This window comes from Adelges cooleyi, unplaced genomic scaffold (genome assembly GCF_023614345.1).
Source record: "Adelges cooleyi isolate 19-005CV unplaced genomic scaffold, UGA_ACOO_1.1 ACOO_flye_CR_arks_rails_tigmint_CR_PRNA_30, whole genome shotgun sequence".
Classification (NCBI taxonomy): Eukaryota; Metazoa; Arthropoda; class Insecta; order Hemiptera; family Adelgidae; genus Adelges; species Adelges cooleyi.
In genome coordinates, this window is record NW_026095971.1 from 16,494,758 (window position 1) to 16,513,750 (window position 18,993).

Here is an 18,993-nt window from a genome sequence, read left to right on the forward strand (position 1 = left end):
CGGGCGGGTGGTGTGTGTACCAATCTTTGGGGAATCTGAAGACGACTCAATAAATATTTTTGTAAAGATATGTATAACATACAATCAATTTATAATAAGACTTCATAAAAAAAGTACTCACAAATGGAATTTTCTTCCAATGTTACAATTAAATACTGCATTACAAACCAAACAATTTTTTTTACCCATTTAAAAAAATTGTATGCATACAAAAGTAAAATAACAAGTTAAATTTTGAACAACCCAAAAATATCGGTCGACTCAAAATTTGATTTTATCGGTATTGAAAGTCACAAACCGCGACATCATACAATCATTTTTAAACCGTGCACCAGATATGTTAAACAGCAAACTCAAATGCGCATGAGTAGATCGCCTCATGACGTCATCGAGTGCCACTCCATCAGCGCAACACGTTGGCTCGCTAGAACTACATGCATACTTCGTCTAGTAATGTAAGGTCTATGCTATACAGTATTTTATTTTTTGAATTATAAAAAAACCACACTTATACCCTATTTTTTTTTAGTATAAGCCCACTACAGCAGGAACTTTGCATCGCACAATGTGTGCTTGCTGTCCTGTCATGCTAGCTGCTATCTAGTGACTTTCTATTTGTAGATAAAATTTTTTTTTTTTTTCAAAAGAGAGGTCTTAAGAGCATTCCCCCCTCTTACAGTAGTATTAATAAAAAGTGTTCCAATACATAATATGTATGATTCAATGATGTCATATTAATATTTATCTTACTTAAAAACAGGATTATCAATGAATAAAATATTAAAATTTTGAATGTTTTTTATAAAGTCATTTTATATTTATAAATTGTATTATTTACATAAACATAATTATTTTAACAATCTTAACAATTTACACTAACACAGGCCCTCGTTCTCTTAACTGTTCTTTAAGGTCATTTATTGACCTATTATCTATAGACTCACTATTTAACTCCGCATTAACATCTAAAACTTCACGAATAATTGTTTTAACATATTCAATATCTTGAGGTTCATTTTTGGCAGAAATTGGTAAGATTTTATCAAACTTGATTGCTTTTTTTGGTCTAATTTCATCGGGATATGAAGAAATTGCATCTGACAGATGATAAAATAGTTTAAATGGTACAATTGATAATATTAAAAATAATTATTTACTAACCTTCTAAATTTTCTAAGTTCTCTTTAATTTCTAAATATTTATCCTTAGCACCTTCAGTATCCATTTTATTAACAAGTAACAGGGCAGGTTTATCCAAAAGCTGTTCTTTATATAATTCAAGTTCCTAATAACGAAAATTCTATAAAATCAAATTTACAACAATTAGACAATAAAAAAAGTATAACAAACCTTGTTAAGTAAAACTACAGTATCTAAGCAAGATCGAAACTTTTTAAGGGGATTTAATTGAAATCCATCAATATCCACAACTAACAGTAGTAATTTGGTTCGTTCGACATGCCTTAAAAATTTGTGACCCATCCCGATGTTACAATGAGCACCTTCAATAAGTCCTGGTAAATCAGCCATAGATATCTGCCGTAGATCTTTATAAGACATAATACCTATGTTTGGTCTAAGAGTTGTAACTATACAATTAACATAAATAATAATATTGTTAAATATAAACAAAAAATGAGGAGCCAGTTTGGTTGTATAATTATACTTACATGGGTAGGAAGCAATTTTTGGTTTGGCATTAGAAATGGCATTTAGCAAAGTGGATTTGCCGGCGTTGGGGAAACCAACAAGCCCAATATCGGCTATTAGTTTTAATTCTAGTTTGATAGATCGACTTTCTCCTTTTTGACCACAGTAGCCATTTGTTTTACAACCACCTTGTCCACCTTTAGCCACAATCAACTCTGACTCGTCTTCATTCAAGTCACCTAAACAATCCAATGACGATTATAAATAAACTAATAAAACATAATTGTTGTATCTTTTACCAATTAAATTATTTTTATCATCATACACAGTAATGCCAGTTGGTACATTGACTTTTTTGTCCTCGCCAACCAAACCTAGTATTCGTCTGGAATGACTGTTACCACCCGTTTCAGCTCGCAATTGCTTATGCGGGTATTTAGTTAAAAATTCGATTAGTGTCATACCTACATAATCAACATTTGTTTTTAAGTAAAAATAGTAGACATTAAACAAGTACATCGATACTAACCTCCAGTAGCGACTAAACAAATATCACCTCCTTTGCCGCCCAAACCACCATACTTAGGGTAACCAAATCCGCCTGTACCTCCTTTAACGTGAATCCGCAATGAATCCAAAAACTTAGAATTACGTTTTAAATAATTTCGCAGGGGCTGTAAAAAATAATAACAATTATTACCCAGTAACCATCTTCTATATATAGGAATCTACTTACTTTACCATTCTTTTTCAATGAACTATTGTAACGTAAAGGAAAAGGCGTACATTGCAATGAAATCGATTTTAAAATACAATTCATCCTGAATTATATAATTGATACTTTAATATAAGTAAATAAACATATTATTTTAACCGGTGCAACATGCAAACTACGTTGCGGTAATGAAAAAAAAATGTTTAATCCTTTATCCTCGGATTCCAGCCTCTAACATTTATTTACGAGTGTGGTTTTCGAGTAATCAATTTTTTGATAACAGTAGTGTGCTACACGTGACTGCCGGTGAGTGATAAGCCGAATTGGCTGATAACTAAGAGGTAAAAACAAAAATATTTCATTTAATAGCGATTATTACTAGGTATATTATTATTATATTATACTTAAAGGGAGAATGGAGGATAAAATTGTATAGTCTAATAAATAATTTAGCAATCTGGTTATTGCTTTTAGGATGTATAAACCGTCTAATGATGAATGTCCGTCGATTCTTGGGTCCATCGCATTTTATATTTAATACAAATGTGCGGTACAGTCATAAAACATGCAGAATTATGGGCATCGAAACTAGTTGTGATGATACAGGTTGTGCGATTGTTGACAGTCATAGAAATATAGTGTCCGAATTTCTTCATTCGCAACAGGAAACGCACATAAAGTAAGTAATGGTCATGAAAAATGAATGTAGTGTAAATATAACATAGTAATCAATTTATCCTTTCAGCTTTGGAGGTATTATACCACCGATAGCGAGAAACTTGCACAAAGAACATATTGAACGCGTTGTAACTGAGACATTAAAACAGTCTCATTTCACTTTACAAGATGTGGATGCTATTGCTGTTACAATCAAACCAGGTCTATCACTGTCACTTTTAGTAGGCATGAACTATGCCAAACATTTGTGTAGGATATCATCAAAACCATTGATACCTATTCATCATATGGAAGCTCATGCATTAACAGCAAGATTAACTGACGAAGTATAATAATTAAAAATTATTCATAGTTTTTAAGGTGCCCCCGTACTTTTTTTTGTTCAAAAATATGCCTTACGTGAAAAGTAATCACGCCTTGTACAGTTGTCGGATTTTCCTAATTAGTAGATAATTTTTTTTGAAAGATGTGTAGTCTTTGTTTTTCATGAAAAAATCTGGTTACTCCTCGAGGTGTCATCACTTTTCCCATAAAGTCATTATTCACTACCTAAATAACTTTAACTGTAAAACAAATTATACTATTCAGGTAATAATATAAATAAAGCTATAAATTAGATGACATAATCAAAATTAAAAAAAGTGCCTATAGTTTACGCCTTTTGGCACCCTTTATATAAATAATTTAATATCAATATTTTTTTTTTAGAACTTACAGATGCCATTTTTAGTTTTACTGATATCTGGTGGACATTGTCTCTTGGCAGTTGTAAAAAATGTAGATACATTTTTATTGTTAGGTCAATCTGTTGACGATGCTCCAGGTGAAGCTTTAGATAAGGTATTGCTGTACTTCATTGTTTTAATATTTAAAATAATAGTTTTCTTTTTCTAGGCAGCCAGGCGTCTACAATTGAAAAATTTCAAAGAATTTAGACACTGTAGTGGGGGTCAAGCAATCGAAAGAGCAGCTACTAAAGGTGATGCTAAAGCTATTGACTTGGGTACATTTATGACTGGTTACAAAGATTGTAATTTCAGTTTTTCTGGCCTTAAGAATACTATAAGAACTCAAATTCTAAAATTTGAAAAGAAACATGGTAAATTTGATAATTACAAATGTGTACCAATAGTATTGATTAAACAAATTATCAATTAACAGACATAAAAGGAGATGAAATAATTCCTGAAGTATATGATTTGTGTGCTAGTATTCAATATTCTATTACCAAACACATTTGTACGAGGGTGCAAAGAGCCATGGAGTTTATTGACCGTACAAATATGATACCAAAAAACAACAGGACATTGGTTTGTAAATCTTAGCATTTTTATATGTGTAAATATTGGTTATTATGTTTCGCGACATTCAAAGGACTCCAAACAAATGAATAGGACCAGTCCACACTCATTGGACATGAGCTTATAAATGTTAATTAAAAATAAGTGAAAGTGGCGTAGTGAGTTTGTTGTTCCCGATAACATGTTGTTTCAAAATTTGTTATATCAAGTAAATATAATTATATTCTCAGATAGAAATTTGCGAGTCCTTAAAAAACCAATCGTTTTAACCAGTATTTGATTTTAATCAGTTTTGTTGTACATCAACAACAATTGTACATGCATATAATTTACTCATTAAAATTTTTAGGTAATATCTGGAGGTGTAGCAAGCAATATGTTTATTCGGAAATATTTAAATGCTTTGTGCGATGACATGGCATATAATTTATCAGTACCGCCACCAGCCCTTTGCACTGACAATGGAGTAATGATAGCTTGGAACGGAATCGAAAAATTTTCCAAACACCTTGATATCTTTAGCCATGACAACTTGGATAAAATTGATATCCTGCCAAAGTAAATAGTTATTAAATTTTATTGATTTGCTACTCAGCATTAATTTGCTGAAATAGTTGACAAAGATAAAAATTATTTTTATTGAAAGTTATGCAATAATTTTTAACTATAATACATAATAAAATAAACATTTTTAGAGCTCCATTAGGAAAGGACATATCACAAGAAGTTTCAGATATGAACATTAGATGTCCATCAGGGTTTTTCAACAAATTATACAACAGTAATAAATAATAATAAATATAATATATAGATTTTTATTAGTTTTTATTCCAATAAAATTTTATTACAAAACAATAAAATTGATAAACAGTTAATAATATGTAAAAATATATTAAATAATATAAACACCATGGTATACCATTAAATTAATTAACTAATGAGGCACATTAATGTTTTTCATTTCGAGAATTTTACCATTACTCCAAGCATAAAAGAATATCTCTGAAAGGATTTTTGGATTTGGCTGAAGACTGAAATGATTCTTTGTACAATTTTTTTTGGTTTTCATTTGATAACTATAAAAAAAGTCATACAAAATTATGTTTATGTAACATAAATAAGTTTAAACTCTCTTACATTACTATAAAAGTTCAACGCTGCTATACACAGTAGTTTCCTGTCTTCATATTCGTAACGTCCAAGTCGTAGTCGCACGTGAGGAAATCTAGAAAAAGAAAAGACAAATAAAACATTATAGTTATTAAATTAATTTAAAAATAAATACATTGCTCTTAGCCATTGATTAGTAGAAGAGCTTATGAAGAAACAAATCAAGCAATAGATCGCCATAGGAATTTGAAGTCCCTGAGTAAAATTACTAAGTGAAGTAATGACCCAATCTTGTAATAAATCCAATTGAGATCCCTCAATAAGCTGTTCAAATATCTATAATTAAATGATACCGTAACACAAACATTAGTAATATTTTTTTAAGCTGATTATTCAATATAAATCAAAATTATTATTACTTAAAATCCTAATACAGACCTCATTTACTACAATACACATATGAGTTGGATGAGGTTGATTGGGCGATAGAAATTCGCCAACAACTCTCATCAATACATATGACGCTGGAAAAATATCAGTTAATACTTTAGACATGATAACCGTAGTGATCTCTACTTCCAGCAAACAACCTTTTTTGATCCTACACAATAAAATTATGTTAAATTATTAAATTTATTTACCTTTTAACAACAAACCTTTCAAACAGCATGCTGACTTTTTCCATTTCTGCAACTATAATGTCTGGGTCAATATCGTCTTGCATGTTTTCAACATAATGTTCTGAAAACAAAAACAAACGCAAGATATAAATACTAAAACATTTAATATTTATAGTAAGTGTCATCAAACCTGCATAAATGCATGACAAAAGTAATTGTAGTGCTGGCAAGGAAAATCCAGGTGGAGCGTTTGACAGTCTGTCCAAAGCTAATGTTGTTATTTGCTCAATAATATTTTGATTTGAATGTTTTGTATAAACAATACGTTGAAATCCCTAAATCATATTATTTTTGAATAATTATTTAACTAATGTAATAAGGAAATTACAAACCTGTATAAGAGCTTGATAAAGATTAAAGTTCCTAGAAGACGATACAACTTTTGTCAGTCCTTCAAGTGAAACAAGTATTGAATCATCCATGCTATCTAAACCATGTTCAACCACGTAGAAGGCAATTGATATTAGACAAAGTTGCCACTCGCACTCATATCTTCAATAAAACATTTGAATTGTATGTTTAATATTTAAAAAAAAAAATACAACTTGAGAATTACATACAGCATTGAGTATTCTGTGCACAAGTGTTTTTGTACGAAGTCTACAGCCATTTGAACAATATCTGAACCATTGGGTAGATTTTCATCAGTAAAACAACCTTCTAACAAATAGAGGAGACCATGTAAAGCCGCCAACTGGGTTAAACGACAGTTTGATTTCAGTCCAGTGTCTATTAGTTTTAGAACTTTCTCTCTGATACTTAAATCCTAAGTTTAAAATTGATATTAACTTTATTTAAATAAACTTATATTATTATTAATACATATATATTATATCAGTCGGGTAAATTTTATTTCACACAATTTATGAAATTTTAATTTAAAACACCTATTTTAATAAATAACACCTATTTATATTACCGTTTCAGGGTTGTCCAAGTAAAATAATAATGGTTTTGTCTTTGAACAATAGTATTGTACAAAGTTAGAAAAACAAAGTAATGTATTATTTACAACAGTGCGCCTGCTGGAAGGTTAAACTATAGTAAAATACTTTAACTCAAAAAAGTTTAGTAAAAACCTATTTTTATTAATAAGGCAAACCTATCTTACAAAATAATTGTGTATCATTTAGTATCTTTTTTGTTGCCTCACTTTATTACCTCAACTTTAGAAACTGCCAATGCTTTAGCTGCAGCAATAATAACGTATTGGTGCAAAATCAAATCTTCATGATGATGTATATTAGATAAGTTCAAACACGCATTAAGCATCCAAATGTAATGTTCTCTTTCAGTAAATAAGTCCGATACCACAAGCAGACATTTTATCATTTCATTTGTTTGAGATAAAGATCCACGCGTCTGTCATTAAATAATCAATGATTATATAATATTATAGTATAATGACAGATAATTCACTTACTTTTGGTTCTAACCATTGATTAAAAACATCTTTTAAGAGTGATGTACAGGATGTAAGGTCTAAGCCACTTTCTTTTAAAATATTGGTCCGCTCAAACAATTGTTTATTGGAATCTATACAAAAAGTGATAAACAATGTAATAAGTTGATGTATAAATAAAATCAAGTTAATAAGTAGTGTACAAACTTGAATGCTTAGGACTCGAACACCTATAAGACGATTTCCATTCATCTGATATAGCAGTTTGTAAAAATTTTACAGATAGTTGATGATAACTATACCTAATAAAAAAAAATATATATATAAACTAATAAAATAAAAAAAGTCAACCTACAAAATTATTTTGACAAACCTATGCTGATTGTGAATTCTTTCTATGTTGGCTCTTTGTTCTAAGCGATCCAATAAACATTCTTTACTTGCTGTACGTCTAAACTTACCGAATGTAGCATAAATCAATTCGTTGACTTCTTCTAGTTTTATAAACCACCTAATTTTAAAAACCATCAATAATAATATGTTAAGATTAATCTCGGTAATTAAAACAGAAAATGTAAATAAAAATGTACTTGTGTTTGGATAAATTGAGAGGAGAGTCTCTTGACACATGTAGAAACGTGTTTTTAGTAGTATCCCCTGGATAATGTTTGAATAATGTCTGGCTAAACAACTGAGTAATTCCATTTACAGCCTCACTACTCGCCTAAGGAGAAATTCAGTATTAAAAAACTACCCTAACTGAGAATAGCGTACCCATATGTAATATTATACACTAAACGCTAACCTGTATTCGAGATATTTGCTCTTCTTTGGGTATGTCGGTTTCGTTGGACGGAACCAGTACACTTAGTAATGTCATCCATGTTTCTTCAAACTGCTGTTTGCTGTTCCAACCTACTACGCTCAGTCTGGATACAAACTGCTTAAGCACGTCTATTTCTTGCAACACATCAATAGGTAACGGTGGTATAACAAAATCATCACCACTGGATTTAGGCTGTAACATATTCCATGCTTCAGGAGGTACCCGCACATAGCCGTTCACCAATGGATGACGACTGATAATTTGTATAATGGAACTACAACAAAGATAAGTAGATCAAGACTAAATTGTCTATCTCAATATTAGTTGATATTATAATTACCATGTAATTTGATTCAAATAAAACTTTGATACTGCGGAATGGGACGTTTCTACCCAAGTGATCAACGATGAAATTTGCCGACACGTCGGAATTAGCTCTGATGTTTTTGTCGTATAATCTATGTAAACAATTTGTTATAAACATATCAGTAAAATAATAATTCTTCATACTTACAATTATCAGATACTAATGGTAGCACATCTTCAGAAATAAACTCGACTACAGATACTAATGTTGAAGCCATTGATCCTAATTCTGTCGAACATAAGTCATTGGCCAAGTCACAAACATCAAATACACAGTAAGCGCATTTTAAGAGCAACTGTATCATACTAGTTGCAGCATTTTTTTTGGATAATTTCCATTTTAATAACTAAAATAAACAATTATTAAAAACCATATTATTTAAATATATATTTTGTAATACAAACTCACTTCAACCATAAATATAGTAAATTTTAAAAGTGTCTTGTTTGAGTCCATTAATATTATGTGTTTTTTGTTTTTGTACTTAGATAAACATTTTACACATTCCAAAAATTGTGTTACCGCTGGTATAATTTGCAATGCGCTTTTGACCAATTCTTTGTCTTCAAACAGTTCACACATGCGTGTTTTGTAAGAACTTTGTTTTTCAGTTAATTTTTTGTTTAGTGGCAGAAAGACCTACGAAAACCACAAAAGAATTATGTTGAATAACTAATCCAGACTGTTAGAGTGTTAAAACTACTAACTTGATGGAATCTAGGTAAATAGCTACAAGCTAACTGAATATGCTGCACTAGTACAAATCGTGTGGCTACAAATAACGGACATAACTCTAAGATAGTTGCGTCTTCAGATAATGTTTTCCAATTCTAAAAAATAATATACATTTAAGTTTTATTCATTGCATTTATTAGAGTATTAGATAGCAAAAAACATACTTCAATCGTAATAAATGTTGATACGACGAAACAGTGTTGTAGAATATCAAGATTGAAGCCATCTGCCCTCATAATAAAAACAGAGTCCTGCAATGGTAAATTAGATAACAGTTTAGCCGACTCGAAGCTGGGGCAGTCATTTCGACAGCATCTAAATTATATAAAAAAAAATTTTTAATTTTAATTCTATAATTATAAATTAGGAAAAGGACACGTAATTGTTAAAAATGTATATTTATGAAATGTTAAAATTACCTAATTTTAACTTGTTCTAAAAACCAGCTTTTGTCGATCACAATATTTTTTATTTCATTTATACTGACTGTTTTATTTTGGTCAATTTCTACGCTCGTATAACCATAACATTGGGTACCGAATTTGTTAAACAATGATATAAGTATACAATAACGACTATATAAACAAAAATAAAAATATATACATTAAGACGCTCATCTTATTTTAACACATTGATTTATAGCAATTTCCCATAGCCTACTTACTTCCTAATACACACATTAAATTTATTAAAGTACTCGAGGATATGTTTGGTCTCGTCGCTACTCAACTGAGAAGAGCTCTCGCTGACAGGTAATGTAAGGAGATACTCCATTTTTCTATGAAAATTAATGATATAACAAATATTTAATATAATATTATTAACATAACTAAACACTTTAAAAATAATTTTTTTTTAACACGACCCAGAATTAAAATTAACATTTTATCAATACCTAATAGCAATAGAACTAGCAAACTGTGACAAAGCCAAATGTGGATCTTCTAACACTGAAGGCAAAATCATTTTTATTACTTCTCCACAATGAGCCGGGTGGGCTTCATTCATACTTCTCAAGAGCTCATTCGTTAAATTCACCTAAAATAATTTAAAATGATTATCGAAACAAAAATATTGAACTTAATTAATATTACATTTTTTATTAAGATTACCTTTTCTTCAATACATTTTTCTTTCATGGCCATTAAATGTAAAAGACTTAGATCAGGATCTTTGTTAACACAGTTAAGGAGTTCTTGGGTAGACGTTTCATTTCCCAGTTCCAATAGTTGGATAACACAATCAGATAAAAACCACTTTAATAACTCGTTATCAAGACTGACTTTTTTGCTCTAAAAAAAAAAAAACCAATTATATTTATTAAAAGTTATAAAACTACTTATATAAACAAGTAACTTACTAATATTTCACATAAAATCAAAAAGCAACCTTTTTGAACAATGCTTAAATAGAAACAACATCTTAACCTAAACACATATAATTATTAATATTTAAGGTAATAATAATTAATATAAAATTAATCATAAGAAATAAATAATAATTACTGATTTTTAGAAGTATTTATGCATAATAATGATTTCCAAAAGTCGATATTATCATAATCTAAAATACCAATAAATTGTACCCAATGCATAACGAGTAACGGATAAGTCATTGATAAAGTCAAAATGTTCTCATGAAGCATATTAAACACGGGATCAGCGAGTAAATTTTGTAGAGCTTTTACAATTTTTGGAAAAGTACCTAGGACAAAAAGTTTGTTAAAAATGATTTGGAAATATATAAAACAAATTTTCATTTACCAGATTGTACAATATATTGACAGGTCAGTAAGAATTCCGACAACAGACATACTTTACTTTCACTGTTGTCTTGAGGCTGACCATAAAAAATCTTAATGTCATTAACAGTTAAGTATATAACTCTGAACAAGAATCTACAAAATATAATATAGTATGACATATAAATGCCAATAAAAACCTAACAATCGTATATTTTACTTAGAAAATGTTTGCTCTCCCGGAAGGTTCTTTTTGTTTAATAGAGAAGCATTTAATGGATCTGACTGTGTGGTGAGTTCAAATAAATTAGAACTTATAGAAATATCGGACTCAGAAATTTTCAATAAAATTACATCTTCAGATCTTTGAACAAGAATTATTAATAAGTTTGAGAGCACAGTTTTCAACCAAGGTTCTAAGGTGCATTTCTGGAAAACCACAACTGTTAACTAGTCATCATGGATACTTTAATAATAATAAAAGAAATTAAAATATTACATACTTCAACATCGTAACACGTGTTAAACATAACATAAAGTTGCTGTTGAAGGCTATAAGAAGATGGATGTAAAGTTAATAATAGATTAATTAGTGATGATAAAGATGCCTGGATTTTACATCCGCCAAGAGAAGTATAAAGAGTGTCGAATAGCTGTCTAGATTGTTTTCTCCACTTTTCTTCACTTCCTTCCATTATAACCAAGCTAAGAATACTGATAACCTGCACATTATAAAATATATTAGAAAATAGTAACACCAACTTTTTGTAGTGCCATCATCAATAAGGAAAATGTTTACACCGGCTTACTTTGTTAAATTGACACAACCTTAATAACATGGCGAACAACATTTCTCTTTGTGCTTCAAGTTCTTTTAAATCAGATGAGTTCACCAAAAATGCTGATTTTAATACATATACGTTTTCTACAATCGGTAAAATTGCTGGAATACCTATAAAATGTACATCGACTGTTGTAGTATTCTTTTAAAAATACAATGTAGTGGTTGAGAAAGTTTTAAAAATATAATTAGATACTAACAATATAAGTCAGGTGGATATCCACTTGCCATTAGTCCATCACACAGGCGTATAGCTTCAGAAATTAAATTATTATTTGACTTGTTTTTATCTGCAGATAAACTTATAAACAGATGAAATATTTTTCTTATTAACTCTTCTGGATTTCTATAAAGCACATTAACAAACACAACATTATTGATAAACATTTACGAAACAAACATAATAAATCAAATTTATATCATTTAAACTTTTACCTAAAGAGACCATTTTCTAGATAATCAAATTGACTAAAAATAAAATTTAAAAATTCTTGTTTCGGATCAATTATGTTGAAGTTGATTTTACATTGAGTCATTACTATTAGCAGTTCTAATATGTTGGACTGCACTTGCACATCTCCAGTAACTACGTACTCCTAAAGTATTTTATTTTATATCAGTTAATTTAATTGTTATTTTTATTAATGTTAAGTTCAATACCTTCAACAGTTTTATTATTAATGGACGAAAACATTTGAGGTTTGTTGAGAAATCAATACTTTCAGAGTTAGGAGTAAATAGTTTTCCACCAATTGAAGTCGTACGAACTCTTTCATCTTCCCAGCGTTTATTTGCATACTGGAACGTTTTAATTTTGGAATCTATAAAACTACAAACATACTCATAGGGGATTTCTAATGCCTGTGTATACAGACAAGGTAAAATCATGTTGCTTTTATTGAATGTAAGATCTCTTTTAGTGTATTGTTGAAGACTTTTTGCTGTATTATTCTTTGATATTAAGCACTTGAGTAACTGAAATTCAAAAGTTTTGTTTTAAAAATGTTAATAATTGAAATAATTTTTTTTTAATCTATACCTCGGCTAAGACTTGAGAACTATAATTAGGTGCTAAATTGGTGACAGCAGTAACACATAGGGTTATACGCTCAACGTGCTGGTTACATTCTGTTGTAGCGATAAATTGAAGCAGTATCTTTAAAGCATGGAGAACCGCCTCGAGAAACTTAATAAATTTTTCATTACTTGTATTTTCAAGAGATAACTAAAAAATACAAAAATAAAATGTTATCAATCAATAAGTTGGTGAAGATTAAGCTAGTCACCTTGTAATTGTTGTATGAAGCCTTAGTTATGGACTGTAATTTGTAGTAATAGTTACTACGTGAAGGTAACCCACGAGAACCATTTTTTTCTTTTTTATTTTCTTCTACAAAATAAGAAAAACTGTTTAACATTTTGAAACAATATTAAATACAAAACGCACATTTCTTTTGTGCTTTATATTTTTAATTATTTTTTGTGTATTCCATTAAAAACTTTAAACCAAACCAAAATATTAAAGACATATTATAGTTAGTTATGGAACACAATGGTGTAAATGATAATTTATAACTAGGGTTTTTTGAAAAAAAAAAGTTATCGTAAACGATAATTATTTTACATTTAAATTTTTTAAGCTAAAATGGTTTTGAACTTCATTTTTAAATTATTGAGAATTTTGTACAGTATATTATAATAAGAAAACTATGTTTTGAAATATAATGTCAATATTTTATTTTTGTTACATTATCAGTTCTAGAAATAGACTAATCAATTATTTTAACTAAATTACCAGATTTTTGTACTGAAATCGGTGTATGAGTAGGTTCTCTGTAATCTAATATCACATTTCGTAGCATATTTAAAAGTTTTAGGACATGTGTCCATAATTCGTTGAATTGCTTCTTTAGCTGAAATAAAAATAGATGGTAAAACTAAATAAAGAACTCATATTTTATTTTTATCATAAATAATAACATACTTTTTCATCTTCAAACCAACAATTATATTTGCCAAATTCGATCTTATGATCCTTTAAACTTTGCAGTGAATTAGCTAGTTCTAAAAGTAATATTTTTTAAACAAATACTCTAGAAATTTGGTAAAATTATGTATATTAGATTATTACCAGTAACCAAATTGGAAGATAATTTTAACATCCAACAATGCATTTCCAAGTCAAATGCAGCAGTTGATGATGTCATGGTTGAAAGTACTGAAGTAAATAAAGCAGAACATGGACTGGAAAAATAAATTACACAATTTTTAAAAAGTCTAAGTATCTATATATACATAAAAATGATTATCTGTACCAACCTAGACGAATTATGATTAAATCCTTTGGTAGTAACTACACATTTCCAAGCATTTGGATATGCTGGAGACTTGTATGTGTCAGATAGTAATGTTAGTGCCTCAATACATCCAGCCTGCAATTTACACAATTACACACAATTTAAAAACAAATTTTAAAAATGTTATGTTATATTCAACTCACAATTCCAAATACCGAATGGTTTTTTATAAGATCATTAGTCAAACGATTGATTAGACGCGTTAATGAGGCCTCGCCATACAAGTCATAAAATACATCTAAAAAAATAATACTGTTAAAAATATAATATGCAATTATTTTTTGTAATTTCTCATACTACTTTGAAGCTGAAGAAAATTTGAATAATACAAATTAGCATGAGTGCACACCCACGATGTAATAACATCTTGTTGTTTATAGTCAATTTTATAGTAACAGTTCCGAACAACACTATTAAATATAAATTGTTGCTTAATAATTAGTAATATTATAAATTAACATAACAAAGCAACAATTATATTATTATTTGTATTTATTTTGTCCATACCTTAATAAACATTTAGCTGCTGCTTGTCTAACGCTATGTTCATTATCATACAAAAATTTTAATATTATTCTGTCTAAAATACGATCCTGATACGTTGAACTATTTGTTACATAGTACACTGTCATAAATGATAGATTTTCAATTATTTCTAGCAGTTTAACCTGCAAGTTAAATTTTAGTTAGATAATAAAACCTTACACTAAACAGATTCATAAGTAAACAATTAAACCAGAATTGAGAAAGTTGAAATACCTTGACAAGCCAATAAGAACTTATATCTGATAGAATAGTTTCAAATAAAGGAATCGTACAATTGGAAGCTTCGCTATTTAAAAGGGGCATTAGACAAACTGACACAGCTGATAGAGAATGACATACACACATATAGGATTCATCTCTTAAGCCCTGAAAAAGTGTATTTTAACATTACAAAAAATTAACTAATTTGCAATATCAATTTTACCTGCACTATGATATAAATTAAATCACCGATCTCTACATTAGGTGTATCTGAATATTTCGGCAATGTAAATTCACCGGTATTTTTCCTGAGAATCACTTCAATATAAGTACCAATCAGCTTAATAGCCATTCCTCTTAAAAGATGATCTTCATGACTGGTGTAAGTGATTGCAATTTGTAATACAGTTTCTGTTGTGTCTGAACAAGTATAAATTAAATTATTGACAAATCATTACTACAATTATTATAGGTTATATTTTTTTCAAAATATGTTCATACTGGATAAGTCTAATGTAATTAGAGCTAGTTTTGGATCTATTCTCATCATTTCAGTGATACACCCAAGTGCTGAAGATCTTACTCCTGTTCTAACATGTCTATTGGCATCTGGAGCTAAGAATAATGATGTGATTTTCTTACATAGTGTATTTAATGGTACATCATCACAAATTTGATTAATAAATTCTAATTCCTATAAAAATAATTATTTATTTTATTACTTAACATTACTTAATAAATCCTTATTACTAATAACTTAGATATAAATATATCCATGACCATATAACACCAAACCACAGTAAAGATCCAAATCGGGTTACCAATAAAATACAGCAAGGATCTATGCATGTTTTATGATTCACTGAATAATGGTCCCCGGAATATTATTCACCAAAAATGTATCACAAGAAAAATATCCCAGGTTACAAAATTTAATATATTATATCATTATAAATAATTAATTGTACATAAGGACGAGCCTGAGTAGCTGATTATATATTTTATTATGACGGACTGAATTTAAAGATTTCGTTTTGATTTTAAATAGTTAAAAAGAAAAAATTAGGCCCATTTTCCACTGTATGGTACCATAATTTGTTGATACTCCGCTCATGACTTTGGCAGCGACAAGTGTGAATTGTACGTCTTGATGTAATATGTTATACATGAGTAATGTATTTATTAAATTATGTTGCGTATAAAAAATGAGGGGTGGTAACAATAAGTGTAGGGCTTTTATGTATTAGGACATTTTTCCACGGTTTTATATATGCTAATAACTTTGAAAAAAAATTACTTGTTGTAGAACTGAACCGGTTGTAGAATGACAACTATGTTCCGAAGTTACACTCTGCAAATCAAAATCTCGAGGACTCTCATATTCTGAAAAGAATACATTTTCTGCTATCGAGTCTACCTCGCTCAAACTGTCATCACCAAATTCTGAATATAAATTGGTCATCGAATTTGCTGATGAAATAGAAGGTCTTGTCGATTCAAAAGACTGTGATGCTGACTTTGGTTCATCCTCAAACTTTGGAAAAGAAACTTGTACAAATGTAGATTCTAAACTTTCAGATGAACTATGGTGAAATGATTTTTCTAAACTTTGAGCTAATGTTTGTGGCATCTTAATAGAATTGACTAGGGTATGCATTTTAGCTAAAAAATATATATAAAATGATTATTATTATTTATTATTTTTTAATTATAAAATAAATGTTAATAAGTGTTAATTATTTAAATTTTTAACTAACCAACTTCAGTCTCATAAAGTTTAGTTTGGTTCAACATCTTTTTTTTTGTCAAAACTTGTAATGTATCAGATGGACAAAAGATAAACAATTGGGTTAAAGTTTCCAATGCTGATGTTACAATGTTAGTGTCTGAGTGCATCAAGGTAAAGCAACAAAATCTAAATATCTAAAATTAAAATTAAAAAGCATCAAAACATAGTTGATAAAATCAAATTATATTAAGTAAACAAATATTTGATTGAGTATGAAAAACAAATTTACTTGTAAATAGATTTTTTGAATATATTTTGCTTCTAGTTTAAATTCACTTGAATTATTACTTATATATGTTGAATATTGCATTATGTTTTTCAAATTATTTAACAAACCGATAACCACACAACTTTCTGCCCAAACACATTCAGATACCATTGATTTATTGAGATCTATTAAATGTATTGAAATTTGTTCGTTCAATGAAAATATATGTTTGTACCTATCGTTTTTATAACTCAAATACATTACCGTGAATCAACACAGAATTTATGAGCAATACATATTTGAAAAAAACCATTGGTTTTCTACAATAAAGACATAAGGCTTCTATGCAGGTAACACTTGATCTACGAATAGTTGAAGATTCTGTTATAAGGTTATTGATAAAAGTCTCCAATAGCACCTATAAAATATAATATAAAATATAATACCAATTTACAAGATGCAACATTTTTATTTAAATGAAAAAAAAAAATACCTTAATATTATTGTCAGACATAATATGTCCCAGACTTTGCATGATTTTTGGAAAAGTTTGCTCTAACATTTCTGCAATTGGGTCTTCTGATCTCATACCAATTTTTTTTATACAAGGAATTAAAAACAAAACAAATTTTTTTCGGCTAGAAGGACTAAAATTAAAAAATAATTAGTTAATACACTCTAACTACATCAAACAAATTGAATGTTTTTAAAGTTAAAATTACGTGATTAAGTGACAAATTTTTCCAAATCTTGATAAAGCAGCTCTTAACCGACGCACAGTATCATTTCTCTTAATTTCTTTTAATAACTCAACGAATATTTCAGATTTTCGATAGTCTATCATGCACTACAAAAAATATCATAATGTAGGTATTATAAACTCAACTTCCACAAAGTACTAAATAATTACCGATTTTACTTACACGAACAACTCTATTTAAGTTTTCTTCAGCTACCATTCGCACATTAGCTTCTGAATGATCACACATTTTCAATAAGCTATCAATGGACTTGTGTAATAAATCACTAAAAGATGAAAAATTCATAATGATCGGAGCACAAATCAAATCGGCTGTAGTGCGACAGTATTTTTCTTTTTCGCCAGCTCTTAAAAAATTAATATCACAATAAGTATATTATATTCCTGTATAAAAAATAAAAAAACAATTCAATAGCTTATACCGTCCGACCAAATCATTAGACGTAAGCCCATCAAGAGCTCTTGCGAGCCTATCTATAACAGACATTGCGGAAGTTGCAGTTAAACACTGAAAACTTCAATAATTTATATTGAAATAGTAGATAGAAATCACATTTTTAAAAATACGTCACACAGAATATAAAGTATGTATATTAACGAAAAAAGAGACACATTAATTAATTACTAATTTTAATTTATGTTTTCTAACCATTATAATATAATTATAATAAGTATAATTAGTATTATAATATGTACATCATACTGTAAATTATTGTGACTAATAGAGCAATTTGTAAATATTTATGAAAATTTAAACGTGAACATTTGATAAGAAATGGCCTAATAATTGATAACAGTTGAGTGATAATAACAACACATACTGGAAATTACATTATTACGATCATGAACATAATATAATAATATACTATTATGATTATGATTTACGATGAAATATAATTATTCATCTTTAATCGTGCTAAATCTAATTACTGTACATTTTACAATAATAATTTCCGTTACAACTATGCATATAATATGTAATGAATGCATTTTTTTTTTGTTATTTATTACTTTACTATCGTCTATTCATTGCTCGAATTGGGGGGGGGAGGGACTGAGTAACCCAATTAGTTTTTCAAAAATTGT

General features: G+C 28.8%; 3 protein-coding genes across 7 annotated transcripts in view; 1 reads left to right on the plus strand and 2 right to left on the minus strand.

Annotated features, from left to right (window-relative positions):
* The window catches only part of LOC126839014 (tRNA N6-adenosine threonylcarbamoyltransferase, mitochondrial), a 32,685-nt gene extending 27,464 nt beyond the window's left edge, over window positions 1-5,221 (plus strand). Inside the window, exons 1-8 of one of the 4 annotated variants that reach the window (XM_050573911.1) lie at window positions 2,688-2,706; window positions 2,840-3,044; window positions 3,111-3,369; window positions 3,752-3,883; window positions 3,938-4,142; window positions 4,205-4,353; window positions 4,694-4,902; window positions 5,040-5,221. In XM_050573911.1, the coding sequence (XP_050429868.1) occupies window positions 2,857-3,044; window positions 3,111-3,369; window positions 3,752-3,883; window positions 3,938-4,142; window positions 4,205-4,353; window positions 4,694-4,902; window positions 5,040-5,136 (1,239 nt within the window). In that variant the 5' untranslated portion in view covers window positions 2,688-2,706; window positions 2,840-2,856 and the 3' untranslated portion in view covers window positions 5,137-5,221. Of the gene's footprint in view, window positions 1-2,687; window positions 2,748-2,818; window positions 3,045-3,110; window positions 3,370-3,751; window positions 3,884-3,937; window positions 4,143-4,204; window positions 4,354-4,693; window positions 4,903-5,039 lie in introns of those variants that run through there. The other 3 variants (XM_050573908.1, XM_050573909.1, XM_050573910.1) reach the window with 3 other exon arrangements.
* On the minus strand, window positions 819-2,622 carry LOC126839015 (GTP-binding protein 10 homolog). The gene is made up of 7 exons (XM_050573913.1): window positions 2,387-2,622; window positions 2,180-2,324; window positions 1,950-2,114; window positions 1,671-1,889; window positions 1,351-1,589; window positions 1,162-1,285; window positions 819-1,097 (listed from the first exon to the last, which is right to left on the minus strand). The coding sequence occupies exons 1-7, from the start codon at window positions 2,468-2,470 to the stop codon at window positions 871-873; spliced, it is 1,203 nt and encodes a 400-aa protein (XP_050429870.1). The 5' UTR covers window positions 2,471-2,622; the 3' UTR covers window positions 819-870.
* Window positions 5,221-18,617, minus strand: LOC126839010 (huntingtin). 2 transcript variants are annotated; one of them, XM_050573905.1, is made up of 52 exons: window positions 18,330-18,617; window positions 18,071-18,254; window positions 17,870-17,994; window positions 17,641-17,794; window positions 17,412-17,565; window positions 17,169-17,332; window positions 16,908-17,073; window positions 16,448-16,812; window positions 15,652-15,844; window positions 15,374-15,570; window positions 15,163-15,315; window positions 14,911-15,071; window positions 14,704-14,813; window positions 14,547-14,641; window positions 14,366-14,478; window positions 14,178-14,290; window positions 14,031-14,110; window positions 13,842-13,959; window positions 13,333-13,436; window positions 13,086-13,271; window positions 12,707-13,021; window positions 12,482-12,642; window positions 12,247-12,392; window positions 12,015-12,157; window positions 11,709-11,927; window positions 11,426-11,634; window positions 11,228-11,361; window positions 10,970-11,168; window positions 10,825-10,891; window positions 10,577-10,756; window positions 10,360-10,502; window positions 10,129-10,242; window positions 9,884-10,039; window positions 9,629-9,779; window positions 9,437-9,559; window positions 9,138-9,368; window positions 8,877-9,075; window positions 8,703-8,820; window positions 8,342-8,636; window positions 8,127-8,260; window positions 7,910-8,047; window positions 7,744-7,838; window positions 7,558-7,670; window positions 7,296-7,496; window positions 6,695-6,900; window positions 6,467-6,626; window positions 6,265-6,409; window positions 6,111-6,195; window positions 5,893-6,055; window positions 5,630-5,790; window positions 5,482-5,569; window positions 5,221-5,420 (listed from the first exon to the last, which is right to left on the minus strand). In XM_050573905.1, exons 1-52 carry the CDS (start codon window positions 18,392-18,394, stop codon window positions 5,322-5,324), a joined length of 8,091 nt encoding a protein of 2,696 aa, XP_050429862.1. In that variant the 5' UTR covers window positions 18,395-18,617; the 3' UTR covers window positions 5,221-5,321. The 2 variants fall into 2 exon arrangements, with proteins under 2 accessions (XP_050429862.1, XP_050429861.1); XM_050573904.1 differs by having other exon boundaries at window positions 14,701-14,813; window positions 18,330-18,616.
* Window positions 18,618-18,993: the final 376 nt, after the last annotated feature.